The sequence below is a fragment of the Lynx canadensis genome, chromosome B2 (assembly GCF_007474595.2).
Source record: "Lynx canadensis isolate LIC74 chromosome B2, mLynCan4.pri.v2, whole genome shotgun sequence".
In the NCBI taxonomy this organism is placed as follows: Eukaryota; Metazoa; Chordata; class Mammalia; order Carnivora; family Felidae; genus Lynx; species Lynx canadensis.
The window spans coordinates 30095278-30116485 of NC_044307.1; the positions used below are offsets into that span (position 1 = coordinate 30095278).

General features: G+C 50.1%; 2 protein-coding genes across 2 annotated transcripts; one reads left to right on the forward strand and one right to left on the reverse strand.

The window, feature by feature from the left end:
* The first annotated feature begins 117 nt into the window (after nucleotides 1-117).
* Nucleotides 118-5181, forward strand: TCF19 (transcription factor 19). The gene is made up of 4 exons (XM_030315036.1): nucleotides 118-466; nucleotides 885-1509; nucleotides 2615-3173; nucleotides 3441-5181. Exons 2-4 carry the CDS (start codon nucleotides 1272-1274, stop codon nucleotides 3679-3681), a joined length of 1038 nt encoding a protein of 345 aa, XP_030170896.1. The 5' UTR covers nucleotides 118-466; nucleotides 885-1271; the 3' UTR covers nucleotides 3682-5181.
* Nucleotides 5182-5336: 155 nt separating this feature from the next.
* Nucleotides 5337-10834, reverse strand: POU5F1 (POU class 5 homeobox 1). Its single transcript, XM_030315034.1, has 5 exons — nucleotides 10430-10834; nucleotides 6969-7089; nucleotides 6517-6647; nucleotides 6036-6194; nucleotides 5337-5851 (listed from the first exon to the last, which is right to left on the reverse strand). Exons 1-5 carry the CDS (start codon nucleotides 10832-10834, stop codon nucleotides 5585-5587), a joined length of 1083 nt encoding a protein of 360 aa, XP_030170894.1. The 3' UTR covers nucleotides 5337-5584.
* Between the last annotated feature and the right edge of the window lie 10374 nt (nucleotides 10835-21208).

The window sequence follows — 21208 nt, forward strand, 5'->3', positions numbered from 1 at the left end:
TCTAAAATCCGGTTTCACCCAGGAAGTAGGAGAGAAAGAGATGCGCGCAGGCGCAGTACTGTCTAAAGCCGGACACAATTAAAGCGTTGGGGGACGTCTCCGCGCCCTGGCGGCTCCTCCCAACTCCGGGAACCCGGGAAAATTTGTGAACTAATCAGAAAAAGCGGAAGGCGGGAGATCAGGGACACTCCCAGCACGCCGCCCAATGGAGGGGAAGAGGACAAATGAGCTGGCCAATCAGGAGTGGCACAGGGGGCGGGTTCGCTCGGCGCGGAGTTCAGACCCGGGAATTCCGAAGGCTAGGCGGGTGCTGCCCGCGCGCGAAGACCGCGCCCCTCTCGACCCCGGCTTCCTCGCTGTCAAACAGCGGCGGTAGCGCCAGCTCCGGGCCCGAGCCGGAGGGGTCCGGGGTCGCCGCACAGTCTGGCACTGCCTGGAGAGGAGACTACTTGGAGACTGCACCGCGGTAGATCGGAAACTGGGCTGGGCAGGGGAGGGAAAAGGCTGGATTTGCCTTGCATGATCTCGGGGAGCTCTTTCCCCTGTTTTTATCCCAGCCGGAGAAGCTGGGAAGCCTCCAGGGTTTAGATCTGCTTTGTTAGAGAACGTAGGGACCCTTTTCACTGCCTTTTGGGGGACGACAGTGGATTCACTTCCCACTGGGGTTCAAGATAACCAGGTAGAGCGAGGGATTGGCCTGAAGAGCGAGGTGCGGGCGAGCAGAAGGGTTACTCTCTTTGGATAAGTCTGACAAGAAAAAGCTTCTTTTCTCCAAAGAACACTGAGGTGACAAGTTAGTATTGTACAGAAGCAGGAATCCCTATACACACATCTACAGTTTGCATTTTTCTGGAAGTTGCCTAATGTATTGTTGCCTTGCACAGATTGAGTCTCCCCGAATATTCTGTGGCCTGAAGATCCGGTTCAACTAAAGTGCCATAGGACGTGTTCGTTTTTGCGTTGCAGTGGGACCTTCCCTGAAATTTTCAGTTGCAAAACTGCTTGCCAGACAATTTTGTTTGCATCGCATGCCTAGGCTCCTTGCACTCTGAATTTGCACTATGCCGGTCTGGGTTCTCTTCTGAGTTTTGCCACAGACCCCTGGTGAAAACTCAGGCCTGTGCTCAGAGTTGCACAAAGCACAGCTCAAATTTGCATCAGACAGAAAGTAAGCCATCAGCCCAGAACTTAGGCCACCGTGCATGGCTCAGGAGTGGGAAAGGTGATGGACTCCTGAAGTGGAAGAGGTGGTGCAGGGGGGGGCACCGCCCATGCTGCCCTGCTTCCAGCTGCTGCGCATAGGGGGCGGCAGGGGTGGTGATCTCTACACCTTCCACCCCCCTAGCGGGGCTGGCTGCACCTATCGCTTGGGTTGTAGGGCCGATCTGTGTGATGTGGCCCTGCAGCCCCAGCAGGAGCCTGGCCTCATCTCTGGAGTCCATGCGGAGCTGCACGCAGAGCGCCGGGGTGATGATTGGAAGGTCAGCCTGGAAGACCACAGCAGCCAAGGTGAGCAGTGAGCGGGCAGTCTTGCTCCTGGGCAGTTGCAGTTCTGGGCTGGAATGATTAAGGGGCTCCACAGTGACCCTGCCTGCCTCCCAAACTCCCTATCAGGTTGGATGGACAGTTGTAGTCCAGACCTGTGTCTTCCCACTAAAGGTGTGCAATGTCAGAATCTCTCTGCAGTGTTGGCCCTCAATGGTCCCTGCCTAGCTGGAACCATCCAAACAGGGGCTGGATAGATCCAGGGCCTGGGCCATCATTAGGGAAGTATCACAGTGGGAATGTTCTGGGACCATTGGGGGCCAAGCTCAGACTTGACTCAGTTTCTAAATTGGCTGAGACACCTTGTTCTTGTCTTAAGGCAGTTATGATATGTTGAATTATGTTTTAGTGAGCAGAGCATATGTCTTACTCCCTGACTTGCAGGCAATTGTATGCAGTCAGCGTCAAGAGGCCTGGGTTTTGCCACTGTCCCCTGGTGAAAACTCAGGCCTGTCACTTTACCTCTCTGGGTCTCAGTTTCCTCGTAGGTAAAATGTAAGGCTTTGTAAGTAAGGTCTGTTGTAAGAGTGTTGTGGAGATTAGATAACTGTAGTAGCCAACATTTACTTAGTGCTTACTGTATGAGCCAGGCACTATTCAGGTGCATTAAATATAGGTGAGCACTAATATCATCCCCATTTTACAGACAAGGAAAATGAGGCATAAAGAGGTTAACTTGTCCAGGTAACATAGCTGGGAAGGGTGGAGCCAAGATCTCAACCCAGATAGTCTGAGGTATGCCAATAACTATTTTTGTGTTGGAGCTGGGGTGACAGTATGTCTGAGAATGGGACTCCAGTGGGACCTCAGCAGAGTGAAGGAAGGAGTCCATTTCCTCCATGTGCCCTGAGAGAGGGCATAAGTAAAATAAACTTGTCCTCCACTCACAAGGAGCTTAATATCTGATGTCACCTGCTGAGGGACTTCAAATGTGAGAATTTGATGACAGATGTCATGTTCTCCCTCATGTTCCCCAAAAAACCAAAGGAGGCCAGATTTCTCCAGTCCTGACTCTGGTCATTTCTGTTTTTGTCATTCTCTGTATCTATCTGGTGCCCTCCATCAACAGGGACTTTGGTCAATAATATCCGACTCCCAAGGGGTCACAGACTGGAGTTGAGTGATGGGGACCTTGTGACCTTTGGCCCTGAAGGGTCCCCAGGAACCAGCCCTTCGGAGTTCTACTTCATGTTTCAGCAAGTCCGAGTCAAACCTCAAGATTTTGCAGCCATTACCATCCCGCGGTCTAGTGGCGAAGAGGGAACCAGAGCTTGTTTCCGGCCTATGCTGCCCCCACAGGGGGCCCCACAGCGCCCTCTTAGCACCCTTTCCCCTGCCCCGAAAGCCACACTGATCCTCAATTCCATCGGCAGTCTTAGCAAGCTCAGGCCCCAGCCCCTCACCTTCTCCCGGACTGGGGGTGGGCAACAGAACGTGCCTGTTCCCACTCCCCCTAGAGAGGTGGGGGCCACCCCTTCTGCCCCACCCCCAAGAAATCGGAGGAAATCGGCTCATCGAGTGTTGGCAGAGTTGGATGATGAGGGAGAGATGCCCGAGGGCTCCCCATCGGTCTTTATAGAGCCCAGGAAGAAGCTCCGTGTCGAGACACCCCCACGGACACCTGGTGGGTAAGTGGAGAGATCTTTCTCAATTTGTAAACTCCCTTTGGTTCCTTTTTAGACCCCCAGGCTGGGAGGTGGCCCTCTGCTCTGGGCATAGGATTGGGGATGGGGATGGGAGGTGAACAGAGATGAGATAGATGTTGAACAGCAGGACCTGAGTCAGCTCTACTATTCAAGTTCACTGTTAGTGTAAATTCATTGTGATCATCCAGGGGCAAGTTCTAGGCTTCTACAGGTTTCCAGTGACCCTGGCTTTTGTGTCACTTTGTTCAGAAATCGACGTGGACGTCCTCGGAAGCACCCAGTGAACACGCCCAGGGCTCCCCCAGCAGTTGGGGGTGGAGAGCCCTGTGCAGCCCCTTGTTGCTGCCTGCCTGAAGAAGAAACAGTTGCCTGGGTTCAGTGTGATGGTTGTGATGTCTGGTTCCATGTGGCCTGTGTTGGCTGCAGCATCCAGGCTGCTAGGGAGGCTGACTTCCGGTGCCCAGAGTGCCGTGTAGGCATCCAGACCTAAGGCCCACCAAGGCACCAAGAGGACAGAGAGCTGGTACCTCCAGGCCTTGGGTGGACACAGTGGGGCACCAATGGGTCTTAAAAAATGTCCCCTTCTTTCCTTGCCTCCCCAGGAGGGAATAGCTATAGGGGAAGTGCCCATTGCTATGGATATGGAGTCAAGGCCTGAAGCCGGTCCTCATGGCCAAGGGGACAGAAGAGATGATTTCCTACCAAAGATCTTTGTTGCCTCCGGGAAGTTGCCAGCAAGCTGGAAATTCCGTTACAAGCTACAGGTTCTTGTTGTCATAGGCACTAGAATGTCTGTGGTCAGAGTACCCATCAATTGCAGATGCCATGCCTGAGCAGATAAAAGCCTCAGACTTGGAATGAGTGAATGCTTAATGTTTTGGGATGGCATTATAAGGCATTCTGGGAAAACCTAGGGCACAGCCCCAAAACTTTTACATTGTGGGTAAACCATTGCCACTGACCATGATCATTACCTGGCTTTTCAGAGCTGTGCTTCTATTTCCAAATAAAGAATTAGCTTCATTCACTCTTAGATACCTATTCTTTTTGCAGGTCTGATACTCCTTGCTTTCCAGTTCTTGAGAATGATATTGTCTGAAAAACTAATTCAGGCTCTTAGAAGAGAGATGAGTAGATAAAGCAGAGAAATATGAACCTGCTCACTTGATATGGAATGGGCTGGAGGTGGGAGACTAGAAAAAAGGTAATTAAGGTTTTTAGATTAAAGGAAAACAGATCCACTGCCATTAAAATAAGGTGGATGGTTTGGTCTGGTTCATGATGGCAGAACCTTTACAAGTTTCACAAGTATGACCATGGAAAAGAGAAAACCTGGTACACCAGCTTGAGTGAATGCTGACCTGATCCAGTGTAGATCAGCTTAACCCACGTATAGTATAATAAACAGATTCCCTTTCATGAGCCTTACACCAAGCCAAGATACTGTCAAAATGGGGTTTCTGTAGCTCTTATTAGGAAAGTCCCATCTTGACCTATTACAATCTTTTATGTCCATTCCTTTCTATCCCTTAGATTTACCAACACAAGGTTTATTTTTTTTTAATTTTTTTTTTGTTTTTAACATGAAGGAAACAGCTCCAAGCAAGGGCCCCAATTACCCCAATTAAGTAATGGCAGAGCCAGGACAAAAACATGGGGATTTGGGGCGTCACTCATGGACAAAGTAGGCCAAAATCTTAAGTGGAAACCAAATGGACTTTGGTATCAACAAAGCACATGATGGAGTTTCTACCTGGGGCAATATACAGAAAGAAAATATTTAAAGATAATTCCTTGGTGTAACGCCACTAAGGATACTTCCAGAGTAGAAAGTGGGGAAAGCAAAAAAAAAAAAAAAGTCAGCTCCTAATAGGGAATGGGCTATAAAAATAAGGTATTCCACTCAAATTTCCCCAGGACTCCAAGTCACAGGCTCTGAAGAACTAGTTCATACCTATAGGGACTTTCTACAAATAAATGGATTCCAGTACTGGCTTTCCCACGGATATTGTGTGACTGAGCAGTTTAAATGGAACCTTGGTTTCAGGGTCATTGGGGTCGGAGAGCTAATACCTAACTATTGGGTATCCCCAGCTCCTCTTCTAATCAAAGGAGGACAAACCAAAGACAAAAGTATCCACCTACTGTGTCCCAGGCTTCTTTATTTAAGAAAGTGATGAGTGATGTGGGGATTAAAAACAAGAGCATCCTTGAACTTCACCTTCCCTCCAACCAGTACCCCCCCAAACTCCCTGCCCCACACCCTTTGTGTTCCCAAATCCTTTCTTAGTGAAATGAAGAACTTAATCCCAAAGCCCTGGTACAAACCCCAGGTTCTCTTTCCCTAGCTCTCCCCCTTCCTCTGGACCCCATTCCTAGGAAAGGTTGGCACCTCAATTTGAATGCATGGGAGAGCCCAGAGTGGTAACAGACACAGAGGGAAAGGCTTCACCCTCAGGGAAAGGGACTGAGGAGTACAGTGTAGTGAAGTGAGGGCTTCCATAGCCTGGGGTACCAAAATGGGGCCCTGGTGCCAGAGGAAAGGATACTGGTGCCCCTGAGAAAGGGGACCCAGCAGCCTCAAAATCCTCTCGTTGCGAATAGTCACTGCTTGATCGTTTGCCCTTCTGGCGGCGATTGCAGAACCACACTCGGACCACCTGGGATGAAAGATACAAGGTAGAGTGACAATCAATCATGAACTCCAGGAGGTGGGGCTAGCTTTGCTTAGTCATTTGGCGCAAAGCCAACAGATCTAGAGTGGTTTGAAGACAAGAGCCAGAGCCAGGGAAAGGGAGGTGGTGACTGGGGAGGAGATGGAGCACATAAGGACTGGGCACTCACATCCTTCTCCAGCCCGAGCTGCTGGGCAATGTGGCTGATCTGCTGCAGGGTGGGTTTCGGGCACTGCAGGAACATGTTCTCCAGGTTGCCTCTCACTCGGTTCTCGATACTTGTTCGCTTTCTCTTTCGGGCCTGCACAAGTGTCTCTGCTTTGCATATCTGGTGAGGTGGAGAGAGAGTGACAAGGGAGGAAGATGGAATGGCAGACTTTGAGCCTGCAGAGCACCAGGAAGTCAGTGACTCAAGAGCAAATTGCTAAAGGGGCAGTGCCTGGATGGGTCACCTGTAGCAGATGGTATGGAGAGAATCCTGGAAGGGTGGGTTTAGACGGATGACTCTGGACCTCCTTCCAGAACTGAGGAATTCCACTCCATCCCACTGAGGACCATTGCCCCAGGAAGGAGAGCTGGAAGCCATGGGTGGAAGCATTGAAAACCAGGATAAGGCTCAGCAGACCCCTGAGCATCGCTGCCCCCCTCACCTCCTGCAGATTTTCGTTGTTGTCAGCTTCCTCCACCCACTTCTGCAGCAGGGGTCGCAGCTTACACATGTTCTTGAAACTGAGCTGCAAAGCCTCAAAACGGCAGATGGTTGTTTGGCTGAACACCTTCCCTGGGGAAGCCAGTGGAAAGAGAAGCAAGGTGAGGCAGAAGGCAGTACCTGTGTGACCCCAAGACCCAGGGCCTCCCCACCTTTTCCTGCCTTCCCGAGATCCCACACCAGGGTCACACTTCTTCCCAGAGGAAAATCAAGGTCCAGGTACTTTTTCCCCCATCCTCTCTACCCTCTTCATGTGTGGGGATAGAGTCCGCTCCTGAAATACCCTTCCTTTGCTTCCCTGGTAGGAAGAAAAGCCCCAAGTTCAGGCATGTTCTTCCAGGGGAGATGTGGTCCCTGTGTTCTGTGTGTCAGGACAGGCTGAGGGAGACCCACCAAAGAGAACCCCCAGGGTGAGCCCCACATCGGCCTGAGTATATCCCAGGGTGATCCTCTTCTGCTTCAGGAGTTTGGCAAATTGTTCCAGGTCTTTCTGCAGAGCTTTGATGTCCTGGGACTGCATTCATAAAGGAAGAGGACATGTAAGAACATAAACACACCAGTTGTCGATCCCCCTTCCCACCTGGGCCCCAAGAACCTGGCTATAGCCCCAAGGAATGGTCTGTGGGAGTATCTGCATCCAGACTGCCCACCAAATATCTAGAAGTAGCCTATCTACGAACATCATTCACCCCAGAAGGTAACACATCGGGTAGATGCAGAGCACCATTCCTGCATAGATGGAAAGGCAGGCCCTGGCCTCCATGAGAATGAATACCTGTCAGGTTATAAGAAGGGAGCTGCTGCCTCTTAGCTCATTTCATTCCCACAAAAGCTTTTTGACCCAATTATTATGCCAGTTTGAGGCAGTTGAGACTGGAAAAGTAAAGGGCACATGTCTCTAATTCTCAATATGCTCTCCCCCAGCCTCCTCCCAGGGTATGACATGGCATGCACCTCCACACACACACTACAGAAAAGGTGTCAAAAAAGGTATGAATTAAGTGACGGGTAGACTTGGTGCTCATTTTTAAAAATCTGATTATTCCTTATTTTTACTGTATCTTTTTGTGACATACAGGAATTCTCATTGATTAATTCAATAGATTTACTGCACACTTTCTATTAACCAAAGGCTACCCAAACTAGACAAAAAGCCTCAGGGGGCTTCCATTGTAACATGGAGACACAAATAAGTATCCAGCATGTTACTATGGTAGAAGCACCATGGAAAAAATGCAGCAGGGTGAAGAATTAGAGTACAGCAGGGTGGGAGACTATGAGGATGGTGACAATTGTAAATAAGAGATACTGATGCTTCAGCAAAGGGAAAGATCCCAGTGGAAAGGCCCTGCAGTGGCAAGGCCTGTGTGGCTGGAGCAGGGTGAAAGATGCAAGAAAGAGAAGAGGGGAGGAGTTCACAAAGTCAAAGGGATGAGCAGGGCAGATCTTGTGGATGCTGCAGTCAGCGAGTGAAACGGAGAGCTGCTGAATGGATTTGTAGAGTAAAATATCTGATTTTAAAATGTTCACTTCAGGGGCGCCTGGGTGGCTCAGTCGGTTGAGCGTCTGACTTCGGCTCAGGTCATGATCTCACGGTCCGTGAGTTCGAGCCCAGCGTCGGGCTCTGTACTCACAGCTCAGAGCCTGGAGCCTGCTTCAGATTCTGTGTCTCCCTCTCTCTCTGACCCTCCCCCATTCATGCTCTGTCTCTCTCTGTCTCAAAAATAAATAAACATTAAAAAAATTAAAAAAAAATAAAATGTTCACTTCAGGAGTGCCTGGGTGGCTCAATCTGTTTAGCGTCAGATTCTTTAGTTTGGCTCAGGTCATGATCTCACGGTTGGTGGATTGAGCACCTCATCGGGCTCTGCATGGACAGTGTGGAGCCTGCTTGGGATTCTCTCTTCCTTTCTCCCTGCTCCTCCCCTGGTCATGCACGCACACTCTCTCTTTCTCTCAAAGAAATATTTAAAAAAATAAACAAAAAAAAAATTTTTACTCCAGAGGCACCCGGGTGGCTCAGTCAGTTAAGCATCTGACTCTTGGTTTTGACTCAGTTTGTGATCCCAGGACTCGTGAGGTCTTCGCTGACAGCACGTCAGCACGGAGCCTGCTTGGGATTCTCTTCTGAACCACCACCCCTGCCCCACCCCTGTGCTCATAGTCTCTCTCTCAAAATATATAAATAAAACTTAAAGGAAATAAAAAAGATAAAATGCTCACTTCAGTTGACATGTTGACAACATACTAAGGAGGAAATGAGGGTATGACTTGTAACAACTGCAGTAACCCCCACATAGATGGTGGTGGCTGGGACCAGGGGGTAGTGATTGCTTCAGGGTGTATTTCCAAGGTGAAGATAGCTGTGCTTCGAAAAGATGGGATGTAGAATGTGAAAGGAATGAGGATGACCGGTTGGGGCCTTGAGCTACTGGGTGGTGGATGGGGTGACGCATTTCATGGAGCCATCCCAGCAGGAGACATAAAGTGTGGTAGTCCTCTCCACAGGCATTTGAGCTTGAGAGTGGATGAGAGGAAGGAAAGGTAGATAGAGCAGAGGGTGATGGACTGAGCCCTGGGGCACTCCAATGAAGGCAAGTGGCCAAGAGGGCCAGAAGAGCAGCTAAACCTTTGTGCAGTCCTAGAAACTTTGAGGGAAGCATTCCAAGGCTGATCACATCATATTCAAATAGGCTAACTTCCATTCCCAACTTCTGCTCAGTCCCTGCTTCAGACCTATAAATGTTCTCAGCTTCCCATAATGACTTTTCCAAATCCTACTTTGAGGATTGAAATAAAGTAACCCCAGTTCAGACCTTAGCTTCATCATTTAGTAGTTAAGACCCGTGAAATAGGCTAATAATACCTCCCTGGGAGATTTTGTGGTGGTTTAATGAGATAATGATGTAGAAACTGAGCACACAGCCAGGCACTTAGGAAATGGACCACAATTGGCAGCCATTATTATTCAAGGCTCAGCAGTCACCTCCTACAAAGTCTAGGGCCACTCGGTCGGCTGACCCGCTCACACCTCCTTTGGTGAGGTCTAAAGGCTTAGTACTTGATCTCTAATTGCTTACACTTGTCTCTTGGGAGGACTGGAAGATACATCCTTACTAGTCCTTAGCAGGGCTGGACCCAGAAGTCTTTCAATCCCTCAGCAGACCCTACATTTGGGCGATGGCCTGGAGGACTTCTTCCACCAAGGGGGTGCCAGGGTGTGCACTTTGCATAATGGTGACTCACTGGCCCCGAGGCAGAGGTCAAGGGAAGACAAGCCCTAAACTTGACGGGAGGTAAACCCAACCCCACACGTCCACACACACAGCACAAACAGGAGCTTCTATCAGAAATCAGTCACACCCTAGACTTTCAGGAACAATAACCCTGGGATAAGCACTGTTTTTGCCCTCAGGCCACACTTAACCCTAAGGCCAAGATCCTGAGTCTCGTAAGGATCAAATTTTCAAGAAGGGCTAAGGGTGGGAGAAGGGACTCAAACCCCAAGCTGGGCCTAGTGCTGGGCTGGTAATAAATGAGTGATCGGACCCTGGTCAGGCCAGGCCTAGGATGTGGAAAGGTGCTACTTGACAAGGGCCGGGCGGGAAGCAAGGCCAGCCTGGGGCAGCTTCCGACTCCCTGGGGCTGCCCTGCCCTCACCTGCCCCTTCTCTCTGAATTCTGGCTTCTGGTTCCCACCGTGCCCTTGCTCTCAGGCCACACAGCCCTCTTTGCCTGGGGCATCGCCTCTGCCTGCTGCCCTCTTGGGTTCCAGGCCTAGGCAGCCACCACCCCCTCCCTGGACGCCCCCTGCCAGCCCAGCCACCCCCTCTGGCCCTGTTTCAGCTCACTCGCCTCCTCGGTGTTTTGCTCCAGCTTCTCCTTGTCCGGCTTCACAGCCCCAGGTGGGGCAGCGCAGGGCTCAGGGGAGGCCCCCTCGGAGTTGCTCTCCACCCCGGCTCCCCTTTCGCCCTCTGGCTGAGAGGTCTCCAGGCCGCCTTGGGGCACCAGCCCCACTCCAACCTGAGGCCCACAGTACGTCATCCCCCCGCAGAACTCATACGGCGGGGGGCACGGGGGAATCCCCCACACCTCAGCGCCCGGCCCAACCCCGGGCCCGATTCCTGACCCGCCGGGAGGGCCTTGGAAGCTCAGCCAGGTCCGAGGGTCAACCCAGCCGGGCTCCGGCCCTCCCGGCGCATCGCCTCCACCGCCTGGCGGGGGCGAGAAGGCCAAGTCGGAAGCCAGGTGTCCCGCCATGGGGAACGGAGGCGCCCCAAGCCGGGGGCCTGGAAAAATGAGGGCTCTCCGAGGCACTGCTCAACACCTCTCTCCCTCCCCAATCCCACCCACTAGCCTTGACCTCTGGCCCCGCCCCCTGGATGGGTGGAGGTGAGGGCGGTGGGGGTGGGAGAAACTGAGGCGAAGGGTGTTTGCCTGATGGTGGCGGTGGTCTGTGGCGGGGGTAGGAAAGCCAGGGAGCTCCAGCTAGGCGCCTCTCAAGGCCCCAGACCCTTGATGCAGGCCCCTCATTCGGACCTTCACTTCCAACCCGCAACAGGCTGCCTGCCCCCTCTGGGGCTCTGCACACCTCAGAACTGTCTGGGTGACTTGGATACTTCCTCTCGGTTCTTCAGGAGCCCAGGTGCTTGACCCCTCTTCAGAGACACTGACGCCATCTCCTCCCTGGTGCACAGCCATCCTCTCAGCTCCTCAAACATTTTTGAGTGTGTATGTGCCTAGGACTGCCGTAACTACCCCTCCATTCCTTAATAGCCACCCCCTGCAGTCCTCCCTCTTGCCCAATTCCCCCAGGGGGAATTGACATCCCCATCCGGATTACTGGCCAGGTTCAGTCACTCCAAAGCCACAAATGCCCTGTACCTATCTGCCAAGCCTGCTGAATTTCACCCCATCTCCAACGGCAGACTGACAGACAAGGCCTCCCTTCCAGAGCCCCCTTATCTACTAGACCCAGGGATTGACCCCCTACTTCCCTTTCTAAGGGCCAGACTCTGGACTGACTTGGGCCCACGTTCTCTAACCTTTGTCCAGACGGAGGGATCAGACACATACACCCCAGAGGCCCCCCACTGTGGGGCCCCACATCAGCCTCCTTGGCCCCCCCCCCCCCATCAGAGACCCGAATATCTGGCCCCATTGTTGGCTGTTCTTCCTCCTCCCCCTCCCCAGCCCAGGCCTCCAGCCCCAGGCCTTGGGTGGGGAAAGCCAAAGGAGAGAGCTGGGGAGAAAAAAATATCCGACTTCAGGTTCAAAGAAGCTTGGAAGGGACTGGGGGAAGGGGGCAGGACAATGGCCTTGGCTGGACAATCCCAGTCCCCAGAGGGGGCAGCTCTAACCCTAAACAAGTGCTCAACCCTTGAATGGGCCTGGATGGCTCCCCTGGGGACAGCTTCCTGCTCCCCAACCCCCAGCCCCAATCCCCCACACAGAATCCCCCTCAGAGCAGCTAAAAAGAACTCCAGTAACACCATCCCCCTGCAATCCCCTCAAAGCCTGAGCCTCAGACAGGACCCCCCGCTGGGACCTAGGTATCCTGCTCCCCTTCCTCTGGAGGACTCAGGCGTCCAGCCTTGTCATCCACCCCTCCCCCAGACCCCCAGGCCAAGGGATCCGCTTTGTTTAGTGGGGCTGGTGGAAAGATGCTGAAGAGGTGGAAAGCGATTTGGGGAGGGGGTACAGGAAGCCAGCCCTAAGCTCTCCCCCCAGGGTCTATTTTTCTGGACTTCCCTGACTGTCCTCAGGGTTCACACTGCTGGCCTAGTGCTTGATTCTGTTTGCAAAAGAATAACCCTCAAGGATCCTCAACCTTGCCCTAAGTGGAGGCACTCGGGTAAATTGGGGGACTGGATCAGAGTTATCCGCAGCTTGTAAGGTCGGAATCCTAAGCCTAGGGACACTGACACTGACCCCTGCCAACTTTAAGGCATCTCTTCAGCTCGCCCCTGTCTGTGGTTGTTTGCTGGGGTCAGTGGCTCAGTGTCTGCCTTCTGAGGGGCTGAGTGTCCTAGTGGGGGCCCTTCTACCTGTAGCCAGCTGTCTTTACTTTGGTATCAGTGAGTTTTTTGTGCCTGTTTTCTTTTTTTCCCCACTGAGTCTATATAACACAACCCTGTTCCTGTGCCCATCTATATGTACATTTTGTACAACTAACTGTGTGCATGCATTTCAACACTTCCCATAGGTCTGTTAGCAGGTCTACAGGGCAGCAGGGCAGTGGAGCCGGAACTGTATTCACCTCTAAGCCACTAACTGCCCAAAAGGCAGATAGATTAAGAGGCTTGATGGGGGTGGAGAGACGTGCTTTAGAACAGAAGGGGGCCCCTCCCCAGCCATCTCCCCCACCCCCAGGACAGAGCCATCACAGCACCTTTGTCATGCATCTATCTGCTGTCTGCCAAGAAGACAGCCTCCTGGAGGAGGGGGAGGGGCAGTCCTGAGACTTGGCTGAAATCCCCAACACCAGTGCTTCTTAGCTCACCACTCTCTAGAAACCTCCCTCCCCATGCGAGTTCAGAGAGTCCCTGCTGCCCATCTTCGCAGCGACTCCTCAAACACCTTCCCAATTTTCCCACTCAACACCACCCTCTTGTTTTTTAGATTACAAATTGTAGCTGCTCTAGGTGGTGTCTCTGGCCTGGGCAAGAGACTCATTCCAGAGAGAGAACCAGAAGAGGAGCGGGTGCTGGGATCCCTGTTGGCCTGTGTGGTACCTCTGCTGCAGGTCAGCCCTGTGCTTGCCTGGAGTCTGAGAACCTTAATGGCAAGTTAAGTTTGTCTGGAGTCCTAGCCAGCCCCTCCTGGGGTTCTCAGGGCTGACCCAGGCTGAGACATGTTGCCCTCCCCTTCTCCACCCTCCTGTTCATCCTGAAGGGTAGGGGGCTGCCCTTCTGCCAGCCAGCGTCTGTAGGGCAGCCCAGGGTTGTTGACCTAGAGGAGACAGGAAGCGAGGTTGAGTCATCAGACCAGGCTTGACTTTCCTGGATCTTAGAGAGTCACTAAAAAACTTCAAGTCCCAAAAATCAGTTCAGGACTAGGCTCACAAACTCTCCACATACACCTTTATTGTAGTGCAATGTCAAGGCCCTGCACAGAGAAAAATACAAGTATCTGGTTTCAGGGCACCACCTGGAGACTCAGGAAGGGCAGTTGAGGTCCAGCACTCCTCAGGCGTGGCTGGCTGTGTAGCTGCAAAGAGGTGTCAGCCTAACCATCCCCTTGCTGGGGCATGGGGGTGCTGTTTGGGAAAAACAGCTGAAAGGCTCAGATGGAGACCAATGGAGACTTGCTCTACACCAGCATGGCAAACCACTTATTTTGATATCAGGGTTCTGTCAATCTGTAGGCAGAAGAAAGCAAGGAGGCCTGGGGAGAGAAGGGTTCAGGCTTTGCCCACTCTGAGAGATTATCTCCCTAATCTCAATGTATACATATTCCACTCCTGGCTGTAAACCACCACCTGCCCTTCTCACAGTGATCCTCCAATCTCTCCCCAGGTGTGCAAACTGATGTCTTCTTTTCCCCAGTCCGACACTTACCTCAAAAAAAAGGAGCCTGTTTGCTGGTTGTAGTCTGTGGGAAAAGTGGGAGGGGTGGGAGCCTGGGAGAAGTAGTCAGGAGTAAACTACATGTCTGTAGAGCAGGGTTCTTGGCCCTGGCTCTGACTTCCCAGCCAGTGGCACCTCCTCCATCCATGCCTCAGTTTCCTCACCTAATAAAGAGGAATTGGACTAAATGAACTCTACGTTTCCTTCCAGCCAGAACATAAAATTGCTGCCCCACTCCCATACACCCTCCTATCCATCTTTATCACTTCTTTGCCATGGGAATATAGATTTGTCTCTGTGCACTTGTGAAGAGAAATTGGGGTTGGAGGAGTAGGAGAGGAGGAACTCAGTGAGTTGCCAGCTGGCAACTGGCCTTTCTGCACCCCATCTCCCACCTCCAAGCAGCCTTCCTGGGAGATCTGGCAGGTATTCCCATCAAGTCTGATCGAGTTATGTAGGAGAATTTTGACAGGCCAATTTGGACTTGGTTTTCAGTGCTTGGGAGGTTACAAGAAACATGCTTCAGGAGGCAAAACTTCTCATGGAAAACAGAGCTGCGTGTGTGTGTGTGTGTGTGTGTGTGTGTGCGCGCGCGCGCGCACGCTCGTGTGTATACTAGGAAGGAGACACCCAAGCCCAAAGCTAGAGAGGAAACAAAAATCCTAACCTACTCCCTTCTCTTTTCGTATACCTTCAGTTGCTCTCTTTAAATCCCTGCCTCAGCCTCCCAGTGAGAGGGATGTCAAAACATCCTTATGGTCACTCCCAGCTCTAATACTCTGAGCATACCTGCTACCCTTCTTCCACTTCTCCAGAGAAAGGTGCACTGCAGCGCCCACAATGATCACCATAGAAGGCAGGAGCCCACAGAAGATCCAGACTGTGTGTGTGTTGGGGACGGGAGCTTAGAACAAGGAGGCTCTGAAAGGTGAAGGCATGTGGGCCACTGACAGACCAGCTGAACCCTCCTCCACCTTTCCCTGGGCCTGCTCTCTGGGTCTCCTGCAGAGACCTAGCATTGGCTTGGTGATCCCCAAGACAGGAGAGCCTCTGCTCATGTCAAAGGGCATCTCAGTGGACTTCTGGCTCCAAGCAGTCCCATCCCCTGGGAACAGGTGGCTTGAGCTCCCAGAGATTCAGGGTTCAGAGGCAGCCTGTCCCTCGACTAGGTTAGTTGGAGTACTGCTAGAGGACAGGAGCCAAGGGCCCCACATGTGCAATGAGCTCCTTTCCAGGGGCTTTACAGATAGTCACACACACTAGTGGGACAGGGAGCAGCAGTGGCAAAGGAGACCAAAAGACCTGGACCAGGGAACTTGCCACCTCTGGTCTTGCCAAAGTACTACGCATCCTCGATGCCAGGTCATGCCCTGTCCTTCAGAACTTGAAGGCCAAGTGGAGAAAGGGTTCACCAAGTACATATGAGAGAAGGCAAGCAGAATGATCAGCAATAGAACTATGCTCAAAAGACACACAGGTAATGTGATGGAAGTAATGGTTATCTGAAAGGCCTGCTTTCCCACCCTTCCCCACAGTGCCCTCAGCACCCCCCATCCCCTAACACACTGATCAGTGCACACCTATCACTCCTATCCTAGGCCAGGGCCTCACCCCAGCTGCCAGGTATTTCTGGAGTGAGTAGATGCAGCTCTGGGTCAGGAAGGATTTCTCTTCGGGTGCCTGGTTGAGCGTTCGACTCTTGATTTTGGCTCAGGTCACAATCACACAATTCATGAGTTCAAGCCCCACATCAGACCAATAGCACAAAGCCTGCTTGGAATTCCCTCTGTCTTTCTGTGTCTCTCTGTCTCTCAAAATAAATAAGCATTGGAAAAAAAAAAAAAAGGAAGGACTGCTCTTTTCCTTTCTCCCCATCTGTACTTCTGCTTTTTCTAGACTTGCTTTTGCTGGAGTGGAAAGACTCCAGTGTGCTGAGAAGGAAGTCCTGGCCAGTGTTCCCAGATGCTCTGGTTCCCTAACTCACAGACTACCATTGTCTGCAGGACTCTCAAATACCAAAGCTCTGAACTCCAAAGTTACAGGAGAGCCAAACAGTGGCTTTCTCCACCTCCAATCCCCCCACTTCCCAAAATGCCTGAAATTCCCTTCTCCAGCTGATTAACCTTCACTCACTCTCAGAGACATATCTTCTCTCTCATGAATCCCAGCAAAGTCATGCTGCATCCCACCCTCTGTCTTTTGCAGCAAGTGGCTTCCTCCTGTGTTCCCAGCATGCATTGCTCATGCCACAGTAATGGTACTGACTACATGGAGTCCTCATTCATTATACACCTCACCACACTGAGGCTCCCTGAAGGCAGAAAACTTTGCACTGGGCCCAACACAGCATCTTGCTTAAATCTCAGATCTAAATGCTACTGCTCCTTATGATGCCCACGGCAAGTATAAATGAGCCACTCTAAGCAGCACTTTCCTCATCTGGGAATTAGAGATAATAATAGTATTTACCTTAACAAGTAAGGATCCAATGAGAGAACCCATGCCAGTGTTCATATAAAACCCATCAGTAAGAATTCAAGTACTAGTAGGTGCTACCGTAATGTTTATTATTGGTAATGCAAAATGAACAGCACTTGTAGACCCTCAGATATTCACTAGATAAAAAAAAAAAAAAGAAAGAAAAGGAAAAGAAAAAAAATACATAAGTTAGAAGTATACTTCACTTCAGACTCTGACCAGTCTCCAGGGTTCCTATGAACTGCTGGTGAGGGTAGGGAGGTGACTCTGTCAGAAAAAGGCCAGTTATTTCCCAGATTCTGGATTTGGAACAAGGGCAGGGATGTTATACTCATGTCCTACTTTTGCCAATACTCAATGCCTAATATCCAGTCTTTCTGGCACCACTGGGTACATAGTCGGGTTTGGAGTCAGGGATAAAATCCCTCAGAAGAAGGAGGAGATAATATCAGAATCTCAGAAAAGGTGCTGTATCTAGGGTGCTCAGCATATTTATTCAGTGCCCAAACTTAACAAATAGTTGAACAGGGGTGCCTGGGTGGCTCAGTGGGTTGAGTGTCAGACTCTTGATCTCGGCTTAGGTCATGATCTCATGGCTGATGGTTCAAGCCCCATGTCAGGCTCTGTGCTGGCAGTGCAGAGTCAACTTGGAATTCTGTCTCTCCCTCATTCTCTCTGCCTTTCTCCTGCTCATGGTCTGTCTCAAAATAAATAAAAAATTAAAATATTAAAAATTGAAAAATAGGGGGCACCCGGATAGCTCAGTCAGTTAAGCATCCAACTCTTGGTCTTGGCTCGGGTCATGGTCCCATGGTTTGTGAGTTTGAGCCCTGCATTGGGCTATGCCCGGACAGTACAGAGCCTGCTTTGGATTCTCTCTCTCTCTTGCTCTCTCTCTCCCTCTCTCTGCCCCTCCCCTGTTCATGCTCACTCTTTCTATCAAAATAAATACATAAACTTTAAATAAATAAATAAATAAATAAATAAATAAATAAAGTTGAACAATAATGAATGCATAGCTCCATATCTTTAGAACTGTATTGAGTCTTCCATCACAGCCACACCACCACCACCCCACCCTCCTCACACCTCTCCACCACCTCACCCCTGCCCCAATCAATCACCTTGGCTCTAGTTGTTCTGCTTCATCATGCCCCTTAGAATGATGACACGGTGCTGACAAGGTGCTTAGAATGATGAGCTCTGGTGAGAATCAGCTTCTCCCAAGCCCCTGGACCCTGGCCTGGGACCCAGATGCCTGGGGTTCTGCCCGCCTGCCCTCCTTGCAGCACCGTAAGAAAGACTGGTCATCCAAGTAACTTGAGAATTCCTATGTGAACTACCCAGTGCTGAGCTGGGAAAGAGCTATGAAGTTCTATTGCACAGAATACATCACTGAGGGAAAAGAAATGGTGGAAAGGGTTTATCTCTCAACAGACATCAGCATGAGATGGCCCCACAAGGTTACTGTGAGGCTGTATGACTATTTTTAGGGCATCAGAAGAGGGGGTAAAGGGAATGGGGAGTGAAGAGTGGGAAGGAAAACTGTTTCTCCACAGGATCTCATCCAAGCTCATTGCTTTAAATAGTAATGACTACCAATATCTAAATCCTTGTACTCCACATCATTATATCCAACCACCTGTTGGCCATCTTGGCTTAATGTCCTACATTGCCTCAAACTCAACACATTCAAACTGAGCATATTCTTAGCCTCCAGCATAAAACAGCCTGACCCTCATCCTATATTCCTGGTAGGTGGCATCACCATCTAATCTACCCACTTACTCAAGTCAGAGCTGGGTTGTAGTGTGGGAAATTACTTTGATGCCATGGTAGCTGGCTGGTGCAGTACTAAGAGGCTATCCCAGAGGTCACAGAATAAAAAGGCTCACAGACCAAACTGAAATGCTTGACTCACATGGTTTATTGGATAAATGTAAAACACACAGCAAGGAGTAAGGGGAAAGTGATGGGGTAGGTTAATACATTTAGGATTGGGTACAAGTTGGGTGGAAGGATCGTACAGCCTGAATTCTAGGTTATTCGATGTGCATCTGTCCTGTCAAACTGAGTCCTCCTGAATATCAAGTGCTTCAGATGCATCATATATTTAGAGTATCACGAATACCATGATTGCCTGTCTGGGTCTTCCCTCCCTTTCTATCTCAATTCGGAGAAATATATTCTACTTACTTGTCAACATCTAACGTGTCTCACAGATTACTAACTTACTTACCCACATGCAACACTTCTTATAAGTTCTATTCATCCTATTTGTTTTCTTGTCTTCTATAGCAGAACTGGGTATTCCCAAACAATCAGCAAGTGTATTTTACTTGGGTACTTATCCTAGATTGCTGCCTCCCTCAACACCTCCTACTTTCAAACAATTACCGAACCTTGCCCATTTTTCACTTCCTATTTCTTGAATCTGGACATTCTTCTCTATTCCCATCAAACTGACCAACCCATAGTATGGCTTGTTTGACTTATAGCCAGAGTCTTTCCAGTTGGTCTCCCTTCTCTAGGCTTCTTTCTCTCTCTCTCTCTCTGTCTCTCTCCAGTCTTAACCATTTAAAATCTGCCCTCCTGATACAATCAGTGATCTATCTGGAAACACATATCTTACTGCATACCACTCTTCTGCTCCTTCAAGGATTCCTTTTTGTCCTCAGGATGACTTCCAAGTTCCTTAGCAGGCTAAACAGGGCCCCTCAAAGACTGACTTCTCTACCTTCATCTCCCACTACTCCCTGCCTTCATTTGACCAACTTGGAAGAGGAATATTTGAGCATCTCTGTACTCCTGCTGCTGTCCCATGACCCAGAGTCTTCCTGGGACTGTCTATTGTCAAGGGAAGATTCATTTCTCCCTTCTGCTCCACCCACCAGCCACATTAAACCCTTACCCTGGCCTCAAACCATCTCCTATGCTGCTACAGCCCTTGGTTGCTAGAACCTAAGAATCACCTGGGCTATCTGTTTTCCAGGCTTTTCCTCTCCAGAGTCTGTCTCAGGAGGTTTGGAGGAAGTCCAAGAATCTATTTTTAACAAGCACCTCATTGATAATTCTTATGAGATGTACTATCTTGGACAAGGTTTTAACTCACCAAGCCTTACTTTCTTCATGTATAAAAATGAGGAAAGAGGGGAGCCTGGGTGGCGCAGTCGGTTAAGCGTCCGACTTCAGCCAGGTCACGATCTCGCGGTCCGTGAGTTCGAGCCCCGAGTCAGGCTCTGTGCTGACAGCTCAGAGGCTGGAGCCGGTTTCGGATTCTGTGTCTCCCTCTCTCTCAGCCCCTCCCCCGTTCATGCTCTGTCTCTCTCTGTCTCAAAAATAAATAAAACGTTAAAAAAAAAAATGAGGAAAGAATGCCTTAGAGGATTCTAGATAATTCTTCTACCCCCCAAAAAGCACCTAGTAGGGTATTTTAATACATTTTTAAAAAAATACATACAGCTTACAGCACAGTGTGGGGCCCAATACGGGCCCAAACTCTCTAGCAACCCTGAGATCAAGAGTTGGATGCCCAACCCACTGAGCCACCCAGGTGTTCCTTAAAACATTTTTTTTTTAATTTTTTTTTTTTTGGTTGGGGGGAGAGCACAAGTAGGGGAGGGACAGAGAGAGGGGAACAGAGGATCTGAAGCAGGCTCTGCGCTGACAGGCTGACTGATAGCAGTGAGCCTGATGTGGGGCTGAACTCACAAATCATGAGATCGTGACCTGAGCCTAAATTAAGAGTCAGAGGCTCAACCAGCTGAGCCACCCAGGTGCCCCTCCTTAAAACATTCTTAATCAAATGTAGCTGCTGTTATCATTGCCTCCTTTTTCAGAAACATCTGCCTTTTGACTCACTTTCTTTTTCCAACAAGCTTCCAGAATGAATTGTCCTTCTCTACTTCTTTAGCCCCCACTCACTTTTAATACACAAAATGTTTTAATTGGTTATTTTTTCCTGATCAAAAAGTAACATCAACTATATCATGAAGAAAGTAATAGGCCCTCCAACACCCTTCCTCCCAAGATAACCACTGTTGTCACCTTGGTGAATGTTCTTCCAAGTTACTGTTCATGAATATAGTAACCTACTATATTTTTAAACAAACAAGCAAACAAAAATATGATTCTACTCTAAACTTTTCTCCACTTAGTAAATACATATCTCATTATATCTTGCTTTTGCCTCCACCTCAGCATGGTACAGCTGATGTCACCAGCCACTTCCTAATTGCTAAATCCACCAACTCTTTGCAGCCCTTATCTCAGATGCTCTCTCATCAGCCTGTGACCCTGGCTGGATTTCTCTTTCTCTCGTCACTTTCCTGCTTGGGAGTTGACTCCTCTCCTCAAGTCTCCATGACTGGCTACAGTGCCTGAGCAGTGACATCAGGTTTTCTCAATCACTTCCTCAAGCCCTACCCTCTGGGCATTTTTTGAGTATTGCCTGGAGAAACTCATTCATCTCTGGACTTTTCTTGCAGTTGCTACCATTTCTCCTCTAGCAGCTGCTTTTTCAATATAAATCTAATCATTTTACTGCCTTCCCTGAGATCCTTCAGTTTCCACCCTCTCCCCGCCTCCA